Consider the following 21,212-nt stretch of genomic DNA (forward strand, 5'->3'; position numbering starts at 1 on the left):
CTGGGGGCCGGGGCGGCCCTGAGCCCACCGCAGCCCCCTTGCCGGGGTTGATCCCGATGGGGCAGGCGGGGGCCACGGAGGAGCGTAGGCCCCGCCGCTCTCGGCGTTTCCCGGAACCCCACAACGTTCAACCACGGAGATGGAAACCTCCATCCCTAAGGTGGAAACCCCCCCCCCCCCCCCCCGCCACTCCCCGGCAGCCCCGGGGCCGAGGCGTGAGGCCGGCGGCGCTCCCGCCCGCTCCACGTGCGAGTCCGCCGCCCGCCGGGACTACACCCCCCAGCATGCAGCGCGGCGGGGCGTGTAGGGGTGTGTGTAGCGGGGGGGGGGCGGCGCGGTGCAGGGCGGGAAACGCAGTCCCCGGGCTGCGCCCGGCCCCTGGTTGTTGGGCGGGGGAGAGGAAGGAGCCGCGCCGCGATTGGCGGAGCCCGCCTGCCGCGTCGCGTGCGCCCGCGCCCGCCCTCCCAGTCACTCGGCAACGGCGCGCGCGCGCGCGCTCCCCTTTCCCCCCCCCCCCCCCCCTTCGTTCTCGTCACGGCGCGTCCCGCTTCCCTCCGCCCCCTTTCTCCTCCCTCACCCCCCCCCCCCCCCGCCCTCCCCTCGCGCGAGCCGCCGGGAGCCGCCGCCGGGAGCCGCCTCGCAGGAGCCGGGAGCCGCCGCCGCCGCCGCCGGGAGCCGGAGCCGCCGCCGCCATGGCCGAGAACGCCGCCGCCTCCGCCGCCGCCGCCGCCGCCGGCCTAGAGAACCACCGCATCAAGAGCTTCAAGAACAAGGGCCGCGACGTGGAGGTAAGGGGGCTGAGGGGCCGGCGGGGCCCCGGCCGGGCCCGGCCTCCGCCTCCGGCGGCCGCGGGAGGAGGGGCCGGGGCCGGGGCCTGGCGGCGCCGCCGGCGGGAAGGAGGCGGGGAGCGGCCGCCCGGGGCGGTGGCGGGGAAAACGCCCGCGGGGTGTTGATTTTTTTTTTTTTTTTTTTTTTTTTTTTTTTTTTTTTTTTCTCCCCGTCACGCGGGCGCGGCCGGCGGGGGGCGGCGGCGGCGGCGGCGGGGGGAAGGGTTGGCGCGGCTGGGCCGAGCGCGGCCTCGGCGAGCGGGGCCCCTCCGCCGCCTCCTCCCTCCCCGGCGGGCCCCGGGCGGGCGGCCGGAGCCTCCCCCGCCTCCCGCCCCGCTCCTCTCGCCCAGCCCGGCCGCCTCCCCGCGCCCCCCCCCCCCACCCCCGGGCTCGGACGGGGCGGACAATGGTGCCGGCTGCCTTTTGTGCCGGCCCCTCCGGGCGGCGGTGGCCGTTCCGCCGGGGCGAGGGGCGGCCCGGGCCGGCCCCCCGTGCCGCTGCCGCACGCCGGGGGCTGTGCTGCTGGTAGGGGCCGCTCCCACGTTCCGATGAGCCTTTTTACAGTGTACTCTGCTGGCCGATTTTTCTCCCTGTACTGCCTTAAATCAACCTTTTTTTTTTTTTTTTTTTTTTTTTGAATACTGCTAGGCACATAAGATAAGTAATCGTCTGCTGGGCATCTCCATCCAAATCGGGAAGGAGCGTGGTGCTTACTAAAGCTAACGGGGTAGTAGTTTACGCCCCCGAATTTGAGAGACTCTGAGTGATTAGAAGCTTATTCCCTAGAGGTATTGAAGGTCTTCTGAATCCATCTGCCATTACTGGGGACATGTTCAGTTTTAGGCGCATCTGAAAAGGGAGGAATTCCCAGATCTTGCGTTTAGGTTTCTGTAATAGGAAAGGTAGGCGGGGGGGGGAGTTGTTTTGAAATCAGACTAGCATTGAAATCGGTTTAGGATTTGCTAGAGTGAAAACCTAAATATGTGTCAGGTTACTTTGACTTCACCTGAGGGTGTTTTCCAGGCTTCTGTCGATTTTATCACTTCAATGCACTTCAGTAATCAGTAAGGCTGGAATTTTAGTCCTTTGAAAGCACGTTTTGTATCTTAGCAGAATTCACACCTCTGCTGCTATTGTTTGGGTGGAGACAATTTTATGCAGGTCAGGCTTAGTAGCAGCAGTGTCTTTAAGATGACATTCACGGTGTAAACTATTCTTTATCTTAATTTTTGTTTAGCTTGGTGACAGTGAATCTTTTTCACAGAAAATATTGTATGTTAAGAGTATAACTTCAACACTTCTGGCTAACATTAGTAAATGTTAGAAAGTAACTAAAAATTGCCCATCCTTCTGTTTAGCAGTTGCTTTTCAGGGTAAGGAGGAGGCGTGGTGGGTTTCTTTTTCCCCTTCTTATCCAGTGAGACTCTTCCTGCTGCTTCTCATTCATTTTGTCCTTGTCTCATCTCCCCGTATTGGTTCCTGGCTTTGTTGCTGTCACTGGCCTGAATCCATCAGAGCTCTAAACAGGGAAAGGTTAGGTATGTTCGTGCCCAGTGTGAACTGATCTGTCATCCATACTTGCTTATATTATAGCATGCCCGAGACTAGGGGAGTTAAATATCTGCCTCTGGGGGGGGGAAGAAGGGAGTTGACTGCCTAAGCCTTACTGAAATGAGTTAGACCAGACCAGTTCAGGTAGTTTAGCTCTCATTTCCTCATGAAAGGGAGTAATTTTGGAATAGGGTATTTGCTGTTATGGGGAAGTATATCCTCTAGGGTTATCTTCCAGTGTGCTGACTGACTTCCTTTCGTGGCTGAGCCTAAGACTGTTCGGTATATAACTCCACCAACGTTAACGTTGTTAAAGCTTTCATCCAGGCCTTTGGACAGGGTTAAAAATCTAAGAAGCATCTTTCTTTTGGAGGCAACAAACAGATGAAACCGAAGTATGTAAAAGTTGTGTACCCATGAAGATGCGCTAAAATGAAATTTAGATTCAATTAAAGGACTGTAAAAGATTAGAAATGTGTCAGTGTCTTTCAGAACAACTTCTATTAAACGCCTGAAATTTTCTACTACACCTCCTTTTTGACTCTCTTCTGATCATGGTACTTATTTAAAAGTTCGTGTTAGAAGTACCTTTCCACGTAAACTTCATCTAACTTAAGTCTCTAGAAGTAAACCAATGTAAGTTAAGTGTATAGTGGAGGATGAAGGAGCACAGCAGTGCTATATAATTGCTGTTACTTGCTGTCCTTCTCTTGAGATACTGGTACACAGACCGACCTGCTGACTGGACAGTTTGCCTGTGTTTAGTGAAAGTTATCAGTTCTTCACAAAATGTTTCTTTTCTAAATCAAATATTATACGTAATTCCCAACTGTAAGCAATTAAATACACTTGGTTTGGTCCCTGTGCTGCAATAAGGAGTTTTATGTAGAGATCCTGCCTCCAATTTTCTGTACTTAAGTTTGGAAACCAGGAGACATCAGTGCTATTGTTGGCATTGATCCGCATCTAGACATTTTGTCAAATTCCACCAAAGACAAAATAAGTGGTCAGGATGATGGAGAAATAAATTATGGTCTGATAACTAGATTATATCCTTTGGAAAATCTAAAATATTCAAAGCTGTAGACTCTGAAGTTCAGTTTCAAAACAGTGGCGTTTGAGTCACCTTCTGCCTGGAGACAGTCACTGCCTTTGAACTCATCAGGCTTGAATACATTCTTTAGTAATCTTCCTTTGGCTTCTAATAAATACTGATGAGTTGTTATTGATCCCCTCTGGGTACAGACTCTTCTGGCAGACCAAAATACTGACTCCTTTAATTTGTAGTTAACTCATATTTTATTACTGCGTTTGCTTGGCCATATAATTGTCTTTGCTTTTTGCTAATGCAACTTTAAGGGAAACAAAAGATGAGTAAGTACTGCTGTTTTCTGTTAAGACAGACCTCAGTACTCCGTGCAACTTCTCGCTATGCTCCTCTCCTTCCCTAAGAGCAAAGAAACAGATCTGTTGAGCAGAAGCTTCTGAATTCTTGACCTGCACAGGTTAATTTGGTTTTTCCTGGTTTCCCATTTGGGTGAAAGTTTCTTACCTTTTTGTTGGCTTCCTCTGTTGAGGAGATAGAGTTGTGTACATAGAAGTAGAATTCTGATTTTGAGGTGCTAATACTCCTCCAAAAGGGATAATAGCAAAATCAAATGTCAGAAATGAAGTGTTACTCACTTAATACGAGTTTGTGTTCTTCCTTTTATTAGTGAGATTCTTCTGTTTTTATAGGTACTGCCATATGATTAGCAGCAGAGAGAGCTAACACGAACCTGCAGAACTGAGTGATAAGGAACCAAGACACTAGTGGCTTCATCTGGACAAACAAGTGCCAGAACAGTTTCTCCTCACAACCTTCTCAATTTTATATTCTCCAGAGATGTGAAAAGGCTTTTAAGATTGTCCCATATATGAAAAGAAAGATTTTGTGTTTGATGATAGGCATGTAGTTTTAACTCTCAGGGGGTTTCCTCTAAATGTACGGCACTGATTATTGCAATACAATTGAGGCTTTACAGGACAAGATTAAACAGTTGTAGACACTTAATTTGTAATACCTCTTGAAACTGCTCTGTTTATTTGTTTATATTGAATCTGAGCTAGCCTAGCTTTTAGAAAACCTAATTTGAACCTTTTGGTTTTTCTCTTTGCAGTTCTTCAGCTTTATTCTTTGCCTAGTAACATCCTTAGACTTTTTTACTCCTCCAACTTCTTAGACTAGAAGTGTTGCTTATTCTTTATTACAATAGCAGACACCCGTCTGTTGTTTCAATGTCTGATGTTTAAGGTGACAGATCAAACAATTCAGCCCATTTCTTTTTGGTGGGATTAGTCGGTGTCCCTGACTAAAACTGAGGAAAAATTCTTGATGAACTGAGATAATTTGTAGGGCTATCTGCATGATTTGCTGTTATTTTTGTGTGATGCAGTGAGACTATGTGGTCATGTAATTAGCAAAATGCATACTGGATCAAAAGTAAATCTCCATGTGCACTCATTTAAAAAAACCCCAAACAGCTAGTGAGGAGTTGGTGCGCTATAACCTAAATAACTTTCTGTAAAAACACTTTAATGACTGGGATTAAAATTTCCTTTTTGTATACTTGTCATATCCCTAATCATAAGTCAAAAGAACAGAAGTCCTTGAACTTCTCTTGCTTAGGCCATAAGATTAACCTCCTGAAATTTGTTGAAGACTGTTTACCGAAAGGAGACAGAGCCACCCTGTCATCTTTCACCTGCTCCTGCTCTATTTGCTTTTAAGCTTCAGGGGTCCTGGCCACTGATGTCTTTTCTCCAGTTACAGTTTTTTGGAGGGTGATTTTATGACCTTTGGGTCCAGGGACTTTGAAGGATCCATTTTTATTCTGTACTTTCAGCATCCCAACCCCAGATGAGGCAGAAGAAGAAACTGGGTTTAGCCCACATCTCCATCATCAGCTCCGGCAGCTTCAGTGTATTTACTGTTACTGCTTTGCTAACAACGTGGATCTAGTTCTTGAGGATGCTTGAACTTACTCACATTTTTGTCATGCTGCCATGAATTTTTTTTTTTTTTTTTTTTCATTCTGGGAGGTCAAATCTGTACGGTCTCTGGGCATCTGAGAAATGTATAGGTTGACTTAAAGCCATGTTCTCATCAAGTGTCAGAGGCTCAGTGCAGTGGAGGTACCGTAGCTGTGCGGTGTTAACACATGAGCAGATGTGCTGCTACCAGCTTATTTCTTGATGCTGTTCTGTGCACCGACTAGTGTTTTCGCTGTCTCCCTGTACTCCCCTCAACCACCACATGAAACAAGGCTTGTAGCAATCCCAGAAAACCTGTTACTTATTCCCAGCTACTTTGCAACAATCCAGTTTCTTTCCAGAGCTCACTTTCACTGATTGATCAGCTTTCTGCCTTTCACTCTGCTGGCACAGGAATGGATGCTGCCAAAAGAAGGGCTAGGAGGGAATAGGGATGTAACAGCTGATTTAAGTTGGTTTAAAGTATTGGACCTGCTATTGTAATAACCACACTGGCTCAGTGAGTCTTAGCAGTTTAAGTGAAAACACAGGTGTAGGTAGTTTCCTGTTGGGAACTGGATTTAATGTAAGACCCAGTACTCTCATGCAGAGTTTCTAAGCTCTGACTCCTGCAGCTTCTTTATTACCCTTTCAGGCCAGTATATTTACTCTTGGGAGAATACAGGTGTACATGTTTGTACCTTGGAAAGAATTACATGGGTAGATAGTAAGAGGTAGATGTGGGAAGCCACCTTGGTTGCTATTGCTACACAATTGTCCAGACTTTAGTTATTCTGCAAGTAAATAGTACAGTGCTGTGAAATATATGTGACTCTTGGCAGAAAACAAGCACCTAATAAGCCCACATAGATATATGGTCTTGTATTTTCCTTGTGAGGTTCAGAATCAATTCAATCCATTGCATTTTAAAACATTTAAAGACACAGATACCTTAGGAAGTAGTCGTTTCTTTCAGAAATACCTATCGAGAAATCAGTTTGGAGATGGCATCTCATAATGAACATAATCTTCCTAAGCTGATTGGGATCTGTGCTTGCTGTATTGAGACCTAATTATTGCTGTTTGTTGTTGTGGTATACCAAGCCTTCAGTAATTTTCCTGCAGTTACAGATTTTTTTCTTCATTCTTGTATATTTCTAACACTACAGCGGTTGCATTGGTATCCTAAGGCTTCTTCTATTAAAGGATTGCTTTTTAACTTGTAAACTGTCAAAGCTGGTAGCAGTGTAACTGTCATACTAGTTTTAAGAGCTCTTTAACTGTCTTTACATCAGTTTTTTGAGGCTTTCATAACATTTGTGTGGTTCCAGCACAAATCCAACCAGGATGTTTTGTCCTCTAAAACTGTGCTATCTGAAAAGACAGCGATTAGGAGGATATACCAGCTACAAGTGAGTGATCAGATTTGAATTTATTGTGGGATTGGAAGTGGAATGAGGCATCTAATTTATAAGATTAGACTAGAAGATGTGATGAATGGGTTGAAGCTGATGGGGCGTGTCATCAAGTAGTAAAGACAAATTGCCAGGTGAACTGACTTGAAATGAAAAGGAAATGTAAAACCTATATATTTTCCAAGAATAGAGTCTAAATTGTTTCCAAAATACCTGGCACTGTGAAACTCCGATACTGAATTGGTAATCCTGATTACTTCTGTAATAGCAGAAGCTGTGAGCTTTGCATTCCATTTCACAAAATTTGACGTGAGTAGTCAAAAGAACTAGTTTCTTCCAAAAAGTTAGTCCTGCGTCAGAACTGTCTGTGCTTTGGAGTCAGCTAGTTGCAAAGTTCTTCATGTTTCTCTGATTTTCTGCTTCCTTAGCTTCCTGAGCCAGTCTTTCACATCTGAAGAAGACCAGTGCTGGCTCAAAGAGGTCAGTGTGAAAAGGAGGAGGTATACATTGTCTAGTGATATTTAACTGTTTGATTGTTATCCCTTCACAGTCAAATTGACACCATTAAATCTGCTAGGGAAGCTCCATATCATTTCTTCTGGGTCAGCTGATACTTGTCTCCTTTCCCAGGTTAAGCAAATGTTACAGGCAGTTTTAAACTTGATTTTGTGTGTGTATTTAATAAATACAGCGAGTACAAGAGAGGAATATATATACTGTCCCAAGCTGCAGAACAGGAGACAAAATTAATATCTTCCCCAAACACCTATTATGGAATGACTTCTTGCCCTCATATTCTGTCACGTGTGACCAGCTGAGGATCTCTCCTTGTGCATTTTTAACCTTGGTTATTGTCAGATTCAGTAACAGGTGGACTTTGGAGGTGTAGTGATAGGACAGGTGATTTGCAAAATCAGCTTGGAGAAATGGCTTTCTCGTAGTTCGTCTTGTTAGCCTTGATGAAGATGTATTTTAATAAGTGCTCAAGCGCCATTGCAGACTTGGTGTGGAATATAGTCAAAGCTCAGCTGCATGAGAAGGTGGTTAGAAGGTGGTCAGACAGGGTGCTAAGGTGACCTGTGGCCAGATTTTCAGAGATGCAGTAAGGGATTCCTGGCCAGGTGCAGTGTGAGATTTCAGGTTTGCAGTTCTCCCAACGTGTCCTAGTCCTTGCCTTTTCTTAGTCAACTGCACTGTAAGTCGGAAAGTTGATGAAATGATGCAGAGAGACACTGTGTCTCTCTCAGGTAAGCTAAGGTCACCTTAACCAGCAGATACGGTCTTTGCGTGCAGCTTTTTGGCATCAGGGTCTCCTGCTTCTTTTCATGCACACAAATGTTAGCTGCAAAGTCAGTGGTAGTGATTTCTCTGCACCAAAAGTCTGACTTGCAGCCCGATATAGAAGGCTTTCCACATCAAGAGAGAATCCTGAAATGAGAGAGCCTTGCTAACAGTCAGCAGGATCCTGTTAACCGCCGTGCGTCAGGCGGGCAAGAAGAACGTAGGCTGGTAATGGGTAGTGAACAAGCAGGGGTGAAGAGCAGCCTTCCAGACAAGAAGAATGTTTAAGAAGCTCTGACACAGTTAATCAACGTGGTGGCACCTTTGAGGGTCAAGAGCTGCCAGTGGCAGTTCTGAATCTGGCAGTAGCCTTTTCCCTTGCCCATTTCCAAGAGGGGTATCACACGCTGCACCTCTGTGCTCAGTGTAATGTGTTTTGGTGGGCCCTATAGCTGTGAGGGTTGAAGGGGTTTTGTATTGGTTCTTGTTCATCGAAACCAGACCGCTTTTGGTGGACCAGGTGACTTCTTAGGGCTAGCCAATACCCTTTTAATGGAAGGATGTACAAATTGGAATTTTAAGTAACTTAAAGGTACCCTGAAGAAATATGATACTCACAATGTTCCAACAGCAGGAACATGCAATCACGGTTTATGTCACATTAAAAAATGAGGTAGAAGCATCCTAAAAATCATGATACTTAAATGATCAACTGAGAAAGGTTGCTGACAGGGTTCATAAAAGATTGTGGGATGTTGCTGGAGTGTATTTTCTAATTCCTAATGCTCCATCTTCTTCCTGGGTTGTCAGCTGGGTTTGTTTTCTCTTGCATCTTGAGCAGAATGATCTCTTCATAGATTTAATTAGGCAGCTAGCACATGTTTAAGCTTTTTTTGCTTTTTGATTATATCTTTCAAAAAATAGAGAAAAAAAAAAAACTGTTTTCATTTGAGCCATGTAATATTATAGCAAAAAAGCTTGCTGTGGATGAATATAGATTATCTCTCTAGAGAGTTGATTTGTTGTTTTTTTTTCATGGCACCCTGTGAATGTATGCAAATTGCAATTATTGTTTCCCATTTTATAGATGGAATAATAGGACTTTTTCTCCCTCACTTCACAGGGAGGTCCTTATAAATACATCACAGAATCATGGAATGATTGAGATACTTTGATATTACAGTTGAAGGCTGTTTAAGTATCTGGAAAGGGAGTGTCTTTGTTCAAACACAGATTGCACAAGGAGATATCTGGCTAGTATTTAGCCTAGTAGGTTTTCCTTTTTTTTTTTTTTTCTTTTTCTTCTTCCTAGGGGAAACTAGTATAAATATTTGGCAAGCTTAAGAATGTCTGGTCTTCTGTGGCATTTGCCCCAGAAGTCTGTGAGGCCTTTCTGACCAAACACTTCATTTTGTAATTAGGTTCTTGAAAGTGGTTATCTACAATCTTAGAAAAGCTTTTACATTTAAAAGAATTTATTTAAGTCTTTACGCTGATCAAAATTTTAGGCTGGTGTTTGTACCTCGTTACCTTGACCAGTCATTTTAATTTTGCTCTGCTGTTTTCTGTTTTCATGTCCTGTACACCAGTGAATATGGTATTTGGCTGTGAAGTATGGCATTAAAAGTGGTGGATTTGGCTTCTGGTAACATCAGTTAGAAAAAACCTGAACCTGTACCTCTGACTTGGGGTCTTCTGGACTATAGAAGAGGAAAGGGCCTCCTGCTGTTTTGCTGTGGCAATCAGCTGTTCTGCTTGAACAGACAGGTCCCTGTACTTTCCCTCCTCTGCAAGGGAATAGGAGGGATGTTTGCTTAGAAAATTCTAGGAGAGAACAGAGGTGGTGTCATGTCTTGGGAGAGACCGAGGAGTCATGTAGGTGCTTTGTTTGTTCTCCCTCAAGGACAGGATAAACTTCTGTTTCTAGTAGGTCCTACAGCATCTGCTACACTGTTTGTGCGATATGGGGAAAATAACAAATATCTTTTTAGTGTCAGACATCTGAATAGAAGTTTGTGTGCTGGCAAAACCAGATTACTGTAACATAAAACGGTACCAAATTTCAAATCCTTGTACGTATTTAGAGTGTGTCAAGAAACCTTAATCTTCAATTTAAAAAAAAACCAAAACAAAACAAACAAACAAAAAAACCCAACTGTGACTAGGAGTTGCTTCTAACTAGGCTATATTGGTTAGCCACTGTTTTGGGGTTTTTTTGGGCATATCAGTATTCAGGTAAGGCAGAGCTGGCATTATTGTAAAATTCAGTACGCCCTTCTGTTTCCAAGAGGTACAGGAAAAAAAAGACAGACTTGGTACAGGTATCCTTGAGACCTGTAGTTTCTTTTGGGTTGGAGGGCAAATGACCAAACTCCACAGTTAAGTTCTTCGAGGTGAGCCCTTCTCAAAGTGGAGGTAGCAGTGGCTGCATTGCCATCGCTCTTTGGAACACTACACGGCCAGGTGCCTTGCCCTGGTAGGAATACTTTGAATTAGTTGGTGATCCTTGCTGCCTGCCTGTTGGTCTGTGCAGTGATGGGTTAGCTTGGGGTGCTGGGGGATTACCTGGAAACTTCAGTTTGACTTCAGGTGGAGCCCATATGGCTGCATTGAGTTCTTTGATCTGATGTCAGTAAAGGTGTGATTAACAGCATTAAGATCTATATCTGAATGGAAATGCTGTAAAACTTTTGGCTAGGTATGTCCTTGATTTACACAACAGCAGTAACTGGAAATCCACTAGGTTCTGTCTTCCTTCCCCTAGTTGAATTTTGATGTTGAGTAGAGAATTCCAGCTCTTCTTTTATTCTATATTAAAATAGCAGATAACATGTTGATTGTATTCTGGACTGCTTTGTGTCCTTCAGTATTGGTGCAATTTGTATTGAATGCAGCCAACTAAATTGCTTCAGGTCCAGTCTCCTGAGGATTGCTTGATATGTCTGTACCTGTAAACTGAGTAATTGGTATATGGAAATTAAAATGTGAGTGCTCACATCTCACTTCTTTGCTGGTAGTAGTTCAGTATGCAGGTTAAACAAATGCAGAGACATTGGGACCTCAAATATACTTACAAAAGAGCTGGTAAGAAATAAGCTTGGCAATTGCTTTTCTGCCAAGATCTTTTGGAGCAGTAGAAGTAGATAATGTGGATGGGCAGCTTCGTCTGCTTCCATAGGGCATTCAGGTGAGTCAGCACCATGAGCAACAGTAATTGGAGGCTTTGTGGCTTTCCATATTGGCATGCATGTCTGACTTCAGTGAGTCATTACCCATCACTAAGTAAAAGAGTCGCAGGGGGGTATCTCATGCATCCAGTTTGCTGAGGCTAGCCAGGTTCAGATATTTGAATTATTTTGCCACAGACTGGCTAACGAAAAGCAGCTGGTATTCATTTTAGGGGCCCCAAACTGGGGATTAAAAAAAAAAAAAAAAAAAAAGAGTAGCAGCTCCAACTGCAAAATAACTAGTTTTCCTTCAATGGCTATATTAACACTGAGGAACACAAGTCCCACACAGATTATGGCATAAAGTACAGTAGCATAAATACTGCGCTCTGCTTCTAATGCACCTAATACTGTGTTAATGGTTACAAGCCAAAAGAAAACTTTATAGTATTAAAGTTCTGCAGCACACAGAGGATCTGAACCAAGTTCTAATACTTTCTGCAAAATAAGAGAATATTTCCCTAAAAGAGGAACAAATATGTTTTGGGTCAAACAGTAATCAAATGAAATAAAACTCTTGGAGCCTCAGGTCAGCATACAGGCACGTTATAAGTGTATTTGGCTGCTTTGGTAGATCTGTTGCTCGTGCTGTGGAATCCATGCCCCCTGCCTGCATTTCTAACTGGGTCAGCATAATTTAAAATGGAGCTGTGATAACAAAGCCAGAGGTGAAGTTGTTGTAACTTTGTAGTCTATATGACTGAAAAAAAAAAAAAAAATCACTGTTTTTCTTCAAAGGACAATTTGGAGCTTTATGGGAGTACTTAGTAATTAGGTAAATCTTAAAAATGGGTTTGGGGTAAAAGAGTCTGCCTAGAGCATAATGCTGTGGGGAAAAAAAGACTGGGCAATAATCCATGATGCTTGCAACTAGAGGAATAAACTGAGCAGGAAGAGTTAACTTTGACTAAATATTTAGTTTAGTTTGGCATGAATGTCAAATCTTTCTGCGTGTCCAAAAGAAAGAGAGGGGGTCAGTGTGCACAGTGTCACTGGTTTTAGTTTTTCAGTTGTGATTAAGTAGTTGCATTCAGACCACCATGATGCTGTCCCAGAATTTCGATTTAGTATTCCTGGAATTTTTTCTTCATGTATTCTGTTTTGCTTGCAATTCTTGGAGTAAGCTATATGCACTTTGAAAGTGTGAACAGGTAAAATAACAGTATCAGCTTCTGTCAGTGTTCCTTTGTCTCTTTGTTTTTGGCTAAAGCCAGCTGTATCCAAATAAGTAAAACAATATCATTGGTCAAAGCCTCAACTTTACATATACTAACAAATTATATTCCTATACAGATACGTAGTATTTAACTTCCAGTGTTAACCGAAGATAGGCAGCTGACAAACCTTAATCATCTCAACTGTTTTGTACAAGCAAGCACTTGATTTTTTTTATTTCTTTTTTTTTCTGCCCAAAACCAGACCAGCTCCTGAGGCTTCTGCATTTTCACGTGCATTGCAGTATTTCATGCTTGTTAAAAGGTGTCAGAGAAGGAATAAGGAAAAAGGGTTAGTAAAGCCATTTCTAGGGAAGAACAGTGTTTACCTCATCAACGCAAACACCTTCTCCTTTCACTGCATTGCACCCACACCTCTGTTGTAGAGTATTTAAAAGATACTCTAGGGCATGCTCATATGCAAGATGGGAGGTATTAGTTAAATCCAATCCAGCTGTTGGAACTGGGCCAGTTCTTTTTCTTTCAGTTAGGCAGGTGGAAGTAGTCTGGAATTGACTTGCAGATGCTAAGCTCTTTGGGTACCCTCTGTGTTTAATCAAGCTACTTTACTATCCCCAGCTATGTAGTCCGGGTAGCTCTTTCCAGTAAGCATGTATCTTCTGGTTTTCTGAGACCAGTTCCTGTAATGTTGAGAGGCAAGAGCAGAAATAAAGAATTTAAATGACCAGTTCTCTTTTAATGAAGTTTGTAGCTACAGAGAAATTAGAATCAATCAGTAAATGTGTTCTCTCTTTTCCACTTAATAGCTGAACTTTCAAAAGCAGCTAAATGCACACCTTACCAAAGGTCCTGAAAAGGTATCTTTTGTATCCATGGAAGAGCCCAAACTGACATTGGTGTGTGGTGTTCATCTCGTCAAGGTGAGCCTGACTTTCCCACGTCCGTGGGCTCCCTGGAGGCTGGTCGGGCTGCAGGAGAGCGGCGGTAACCAGCTAGCTGCTTGTGGGGCAGCTGGCAGGCCAGCCACGCTGGCGGTAGGGAGATGCTGGCTGGCATAAAAACATCTGCTTCCTACCTGATGTTTCCTGGACTTGCTCCTGTTGCAATGGAAGGGGTAAATGTGTTGGTTAAAAGATGACACTCCTCAGGTATCCCACTTAATGAGGTGGCTAGTCTGGGGGAGCACCACACTGAGCTCCAGGTCTTCTTGTTACAATGGTAGGTAGATGTTTAGTCATTACATGGTAGTTATGCTTTAATTTTCCTTCTGACACAACTGGTATCGCTAAAAATGGTTAAAATGTTTAAAATTCATACCAATTACTGTTGCAGCATTTGATTATTTTTTTTTTCCATACAGAGAATGTATCTGTTTTAAGACCTTGTACCTGAGACTTCATTTTTAATTTTATTTAGGAAATCTTTATCCCAGCATAACAAAGGGAATGTAATCACTTGAGCTTCTCACTAGTTGTATCATTCACACATTTAAATAGTTTTGGTTTTCTGATTTGTACTGTAACTGGGGATGAAGTAATCTTATCAAGTATCCAGAATTTCTTGTCTCTGAAAGTAATATACTTAAGGGACTTTAAAGCGCTTATAATCAATTAAGATTGATTTTTAGATATGAAGTAGAAATTTCAAATTAACAGAAACCCTAAGACTATTCCAGTATTTCATTGTGAATGAGATTTAACTTGCCTAAAGTAGTACCAGTGTTTTAAATTCTTCTTTTATAATTGGAAGGAGTATTATGACTGTTTTGTCTCAGATGTGATTTTGTCTTTTTGAATTAGCCTGGATTTTTTTCTTGTAGTCTTGTATAACTCTGATAGGGTTTTGTATTGTTTGTTTTTTTTCCTGTAGGTCTCCCCACCACTCTGGAAAAACACTACATTATGTATTTGCTACAGGGGGTTTTGGAAAATGTTACCTTGTTCTGATGTACATTAGGCAGGTACAGCTGATTGATTTTGGGATGCCTTGAGGTTTTTTTTTTTTTTTTAGTTTACAGAAGCTATATGACTTGTCTTCACAGGTAGTTTATTATGCAGTTAAATATTTTTTTTTTTATCTTAAAAAAAAAAAAAAATTCAAGGAGCCGGAGAAGCTTGCTGGACTTAATTCTCTCCTTAGAATCTCAATGCTATTCAAAACTTCAAAGTAATCTTTTTTTTCTGTTTGCCAGGAAGGTGTGCATGGGCCATTTTAAGACATCAAGTGGTAGCGTTACAGCAGTGATACTTGCTCTTTGACATGTGGTGAGCATCTTGTGCACCTTTGTACAGGGTTTCACAAACGGAACTTGTGAAGTATGCATGGTTGAGCCAGAGGGTCCCAAATGTTTAGTCACTTAATTATTTGAATGTGCTTGAAGTAAGGTTTGCTGTTACGCTGATAATTCAGAATTTCACAGGGTTATCTTTAGCCATTCCCTTTTGATGTCGAGAGTTTTATGTACGGTTTTGTGTTCTGTCATAAACCAAATATCAACTGAAAAATCAAGAGGACATTTCCCTTTTCCACAGATGGCTCTGAAATTGAGCTTTGAGTTTCCTTGTCAGCTTCTTGTTAGAAAAGCGATACCGGAGCTGAAACGCTGATCTGATGAGGATGTCTGTTTTCTGTGTCGCTTCTGTCCATTGAGCGTGTCAAAGGCAGTTTTACAGGGACTGTGACGTTCTTTGAAGGCTTATTTTGGGCATTGACTTGAGGCTTGCTTTGTTTTCAAGGTCTAGTGTCTCTTCAAATCTCTTGTCTTTTATCAGCTTAGCATTTTTTGTTTTGTATTGCCAAGAAACAAGGTTCCCTTGCAGCCCTTAACACAACAGCCCTGATGTGTGTAGTGATTTTCTTTATTGGCATGTGAAATTAATTTCATTTTGATACTTTGAGGGAAACTAGGGATTATTTTTTCTTTCGAGTGGAAAGTGTTAGGGGGAGATTCTTGGCATGTAGCACTTTGTATCTGTCTTTGGAAGAGTATTCAGAAATTCAGGGTAGAAGGGAGAACACTGATTTTATCTAACAGCATCTAGTAGAGCTTTTGTTTGTTTGTTTGTTTTCTGGTTTACTTTATAAAATAACAAAATGCCAAGGAACTTTAATTCGAAATACTGCTGAACACCTACTTTTGACTTGTAACAAGACCTTCTGGTACTTGGTCTATTCCTGTGGTTATGTCAGCCTGTCAAACACACTGGTAAGTAATTGTTCTTTACAGATAGTGGACTGGGGAGAAGAAATATCTTGTTACAAAAGCCTTATGAACTTAAGTCTGACTTGTGTGTAACGATTGAGATGTAATGTAGCACAACTTGGTAAGTGCTGTATGTTCTTTTTTCTTAATAGTACACGCTGACTGATAGTTACTCATTTTTACTTTCTGTACCATGCGTATTATGCATTAATACCCTTGCGTTTAGGAGCAGCCCCTCAGTTCAGATTCTGCAGGAATAAACTGTCATCATTTTTGTGATTTGTAGGATTTTGGCTTTTCCGAGTTTTCTGAGATTTGGAGTCTGAATTTTTTTTTTTTTTTTTTTTTTTTCAGTGAAACAGTTCAAATTGGTCTTGGGGGGTAGCTTTGAGATGTGCTGTTCTAGTGTGACGTGAAGCTACTTGTTTGAGTACATTAAGCTGAGAAGTCACCCCAGTCAGATGCTGTGGATGTCAAACGCTGTATCAGATCCATTGGTAACATCCTGCTAGGCTTCAACTAGTGTTGCATATATAGACTTTAGCAGATGGTTGTCCTAGCCTGAAAGCTGGTAATGAATCCATGGGGTTAAGCTGCAGAATAATTTTGTTTCTTCTCTCTGTTTTAGCTGACCTATGTTAGCTGGGGAAAATGTTTAACCTTTCTACTGCTGTATAAATCTCTTGTAAATGCCTATCAATTCCCTGCATGCTGCAGCTTGCAGGTAGTATGAAAGTGTGGTGTTCTGCTTACAGTGGTAATGCTTCTTTAAAGGGAGGCTTGCAGTGGTTCTTAAGACTGCTTCTTTTATATGCTTTGGGATTGTAGCATGTTTACTTCTTCTGAGGCTGTAGGAAGGTGCTGATAACCTGCTATATTTCTAAAATGCTCAATCTGAAACACAAATTTTAAATATCCACCTTTTAAGAAATGCCAAATCAGGACAAAAAATTAACCGGATCACTTAAGTCTGTTTGGGGGGGAATAAAATGTGGGCTTTGCCAACCCTCCCCCTGCCCCAACAGATAAGATTAGAAATTGTGCCTGTTGGTCTACAAGTGTTAAAATAATGCTTGCAAGAGGCCAGTATATTGCTTGGTGCTGGATGTATACCTGCATTTCCTGTAATTAAATGTAGTTGACGCATGGTTTTGATCTTAAGAGTACGTTCTCTCAAGGCAAGGATAGCCAAATTGCAGTCATTTAGAGGTTTGTCAGAGCAGTCCATCACTAGTGTATCAGCTCCTGTGGTAAAGAGGAAAAAATCAAGATGGGGAACAGTCTCAACAAGTCGCAAACATAAAACTAAGAAATTGGGCCAAAGTCAAGTGCATACACGTGTTTTTCATGTACAGTCTATAATTGCAACAATTGACGTGTATGAAGTAGAATCCATGGTTTTAAATATATTGGTATACAGTGGTCATCTTGTGTTGAGGGCATGAAGTGTCAGGTTAGAAATAATGTCAGTGTACATCTAGCTGAGAGCACTGGTGGTGATCTGATCATGGCAACCAAGTTTAACTGCCCGAATGCACCATAGGCTCTTTGGGAACTTCGGTCCTGTATACTTGTAGGAAAACTAGCTAGCCTTAATGCTGTATTACTGATTCTTGGATGATGCTGGTGACCCTGACATGCTGAATTTTTTTAAGATGCTGTGCCAGCAGGACACTCTGCAAGACTGTAAGCCCTTAGTTCAGCGGGGACTGGATAACACACTCCTCAGTTCAGTTGAGTTAAGGCTAAGTTATCAGTCTTCTTGCTCTGTGAATGGAGAAAGCAGCTCTGGACTCAGTGGTGAGTGCTGCCCAGTCTGCCTTTGAAAGGAGGAAGGGGAAAAAAGGAAATGTATCAGAGCTGCTTTGAAAGGGAAACTTAGACATAGTTTAAAAGGAAATACAAAAGAACAGATAAAAGGGTAAAGCCCAGTTAGTATGGAGATTGCCTCAAGAAGAGTATTAAGGCTCAGAAAATGTATGCTGCTGCTAGTCAGCAAAAACATCTGCACAGTTGGTAACCTTTTTTTGAAGACCCTTTCTAAAGAGCCGTAGCTCTCTAAATGGGGAAAAGGTGGGAGATTCTTGCACATTAAATGTAAAATCATAATCAAGTAGTCAAATATTTTGAAGATCAGCTTGATAAAAGCAAAACACTAGTTAAAAAAAATATTGAGACAGAATTGTAATGGGTAGGATCAGTGGGGCTGAAATAATGGAAGTATGAAACAAAGGTAAAACCCTAATTGAAAAGCTGAGTGAATTATTTGCCTGTGGAAAGAATCTTAGAGTCTTCCTAGTAGAGCCTTTATGGATGGGTGACTGAGTAGCTGTCTTTAGTCAGAGCATTGTTAGTAAAGGTTTTTGAGTAAATTGATGAATCAATAGTAATGACTTGCCTGGGACTGCACTGTATTTGTTTTTTTCTAACCCCCAAAATATTAATCTGCTGAACACAGCATATAGCCTTTCTTAAATCTGCCTTGCTTCCAGAAGAACGGTACGTGGCAAATGTTACAGTTGTCCCTGAAAGAGCTTGAGATTTGATCTGATTTTTCTGCTCAATAGAAAATATTCTAGGGTGTTATCACATAGATGAATAAAAAAATGTAGGAGTAAATTGTAACTGGGGAGCAAATTCAAAAGTAAATTATGTCTGCGTCAAATCACAGACATTTCAAATCTGGCACATACAATACTGGATTTTGGGGAGATAATGCTAATGGACACTCAGATTAACTGATTTGTCATGTGATGGAGTACCTCTTAAAATTTAAGATAAGTAAGAATAAAAGATTACATTTTTAGGGTGAATTGGAGTGGTGTTACTAGTGGAAAGTTCCATAAAGATCTTTGGTGTCTGGCACATTCAGCATCATCAAGAAAATAAGGTTTTACAGCAGAAATCTCTAAGACAGCCTTGTCTAACTATATTTTTTTCTATTGAAATGCAGAGTTACCATGGAGAAGTAGTATTGAAAAACATTTTTAGACTATTTACTGCCCTTCAATTTGATGCAGTTATTAAGATTATTCAAATATAAAATTTTAATAGAATGGTAAGCTTGAATGACTGGTCTTGCTAGTTGCACGCGATGACTTTTCAGGTTCTTCATTTGTCCATTCCCTACCTACCCAGTGCCCTCCCATTCCCCAGTCCTATCATACTGAACTTCTGCAGCAGGCTCAGATGGTCACAAGAATCAAATCCTTTAACAGAATAATGGGGCGGGGGAAGTGTAGTTCTGGTGGAAGCTGTAGTGCTGATGTCCTCTTAACTGTAAGGAGGATTTGCTTTGTTTAAAGTAGTATGGTTCATGCTTATAGAACTAGTAGGAGAATTGTGTCTGTGTGTTTGAGTTGGTTAATCAAGCAGTGGATGGGAAGACAAGCCTTCCTTACTCTCAAGTCAATCTAAGATAATTAAGTGAATACTGCTATGCAAACTGTTTGAGAACAGTGAGGCTAAGATAATGTTCTGAGCAGTGGAAGTACATGCTGTATAGATTCATGGTGTGAAGTCTGCTCATTTAATTTACCTGTGTTTGAGCTTTAGCATGTTTGGTATTTCCTTAGGTGGCTGATGGGGAGTTGTGGTGATTTCTGCGTACTGCTGCTCTTCACCAATACTTTTTAGCTCAGGAAAGTTATTTGCTCTAACTCAAAAGGAACGTGATATTGGCAGTAAAGGTCAGTAGCAAGGACAGGACATAGAAAGTATTTTAAAAGGCTAATTTTAGTTAGTGTGGGTGATCTTTCTAGGCTGCCAGCGGTCATCCAGTCCTGATTTTCTCTGAATTGCATTCTGACAGTACATGTCTTTTCCACTGATTGTAAAATGAACCTAGGGAAATTGCCTTCAGTAGGCTAAAATTGTTCTTTTCCAATCTTTTGATCTCTCTTAGCTAAGAGGTATAGCTGTGTTGTAGTGAACGCATCCCGAGTACCTGGTATCTTTAAGAGACAGAGATGTTTATGCGCTGGTTTTCCTTTACAGTGCTTAGGCTGCAGATCCTGAATAGATTCAGTACCACTGTACTTTTTTGTTTCCTTTTGCCACAAACCCAGTCTGTCTTGTTTGCACTGAGCTCAGTCATCTTCTGTCACTCCTCGTTGATTTTGGGCAGATAACTGGCAAAGGTTACGTGTTTAGGCTGTGAAATGTGATTGTATGTGAATATGAGACTGTCTAACCTGTATTTACTGCTTCTTTTGGTGTGAACACCTAGAGGGTCATTCCAGTGAAACTCCATGGGAAAGTCAATGTGTTCTGCCTTTGGGATACTTATTGTGGTTTATGACAAAGCTTTCCGTAAGGTGTATACACTTAAACAAAAAAAAAAAATCCCGCAAACAACCACCTGTACATTTTGATAGGAAAGATTGAGTTACAATTTACGCATACTGTTTTCCTTATCTTTTAATGAATAACCGCACTTTTGACCTAGAAATAACTGATTCCAAAACAGAATACTTCTTTCTTTACATACAAATAATTTTTATTTTTTTAATTGCAGACTATGAGAAGACACAGAAATGAAGTTACAATTGAATTGCGAAAGGTGAGTCTGCATTTGTTTATCAATTCTGTTACTTTGCTAATAATGCTCTGGTGTCCTAGCTAAATATTTTGCCATAAGTTTTGCGTTATGGCTCCAAACTTACATAGAAAAGTTGTAAATTTGTAGATTACTGACTGTAGATTCTAATGTTAGTTTTACTCTCCAACTTGTTAAGCTCAGTACAGCAGAACAGCACTGCTTTACTCCAGTATATCGCTTGGAAATGATCCATATTCAGTTTCTGTACCAGTTCTCATATTATTACAGTGATGCTGTCAGCTGTTCAAACGTTTAAAATGGGAAAAGGGAGAGTTTTAGCATTTATAAAGTGTGGATGTTCTTTTATTTTGTTTTCTGGAAATCGCTGCTTCTCTGCCATAGAGGGAGTTAATTTTGGGGTCAGATTTTGGTTATATTGGGTAAATGCCAATATAGCTGGGAAGATCATGAGCATGAGAGGTGATCTAGTTTAGTGCTCTACCTAAATACAACATTTGTTACACCCTTGTCTTTCATAACTCTTCTGTCAGCCTCTCAAGGCACCTTAAAGGCATGCCTCTGGAGGGCATTTTCACAAGCTAAACTACTCTTGAGCTATGTGTGTAAGCAGAAGGGGTAAACTTTTATCTGCCTTTGGGTACCTTCAGTATATTTGAGGACTGATACTGGCCCCTTTAGTTTTATCCTGTTGAGACAAATTCAGGCCTTCACCCTTGCCTTGAACATTCTGTTTCCTAGATTTGACTTGTTGCTGCTCCTCAGATCCAGATAGCCTGTATCTTTCTGGAAGTCTGGAAGGATGCAGGCCACAGCTGAGGTTTAAATGGAACAGTGAAAAACAATTCTTAACACAATATTCCTATTTATATTCAGTATGGTTTTGACAGACAATCAGTCTGTGATCCATTATATCCTTCGGACACTTCTCTACAGTACCACAAAGCACAAGGGTAGTTGTTTA

General features: G+C 41.8%; 1 protein-coding gene across 1 annotated transcript in view; it reads left to right on the forward strand.

Annotated features, from left to right (window-relative positions):
• The first annotated feature begins 635 nt into the window (after positions 1-635).
• The window catches only part of KPNA3 (karyopherin subunit alpha 3), a 51,152-nt gene continuing 30,575 nt past the window's right edge, over positions 636-21,212 (forward strand). The window contains exons 1-2 of the mRNA XM_042805938.1: positions 636-788; positions 20,207-20,251. Of these exons, the coding sequence (XP_042661872.1) occupies positions 693-788; positions 20,207-20,251 (141 nt within the window). The 5' untranslated portion in view covers positions 636-692. The remainder of the gene's footprint in view (positions 789-20,206; positions 20,252-21,212) is intronic.

This window comes from Tyto alba, unplaced genomic scaffold (assembly GCF_018691265.1).
Source record: "Tyto alba isolate M040663 unplaced genomic scaffold, T.alba_DEE_v4.0 Super-Scaffold_45, whole genome shotgun sequence".
Classification (NCBI taxonomy): Eukaryota; Metazoa; Chordata; class Aves; order Strigiformes; family Tytonidae; genus Tyto; species Tyto alba.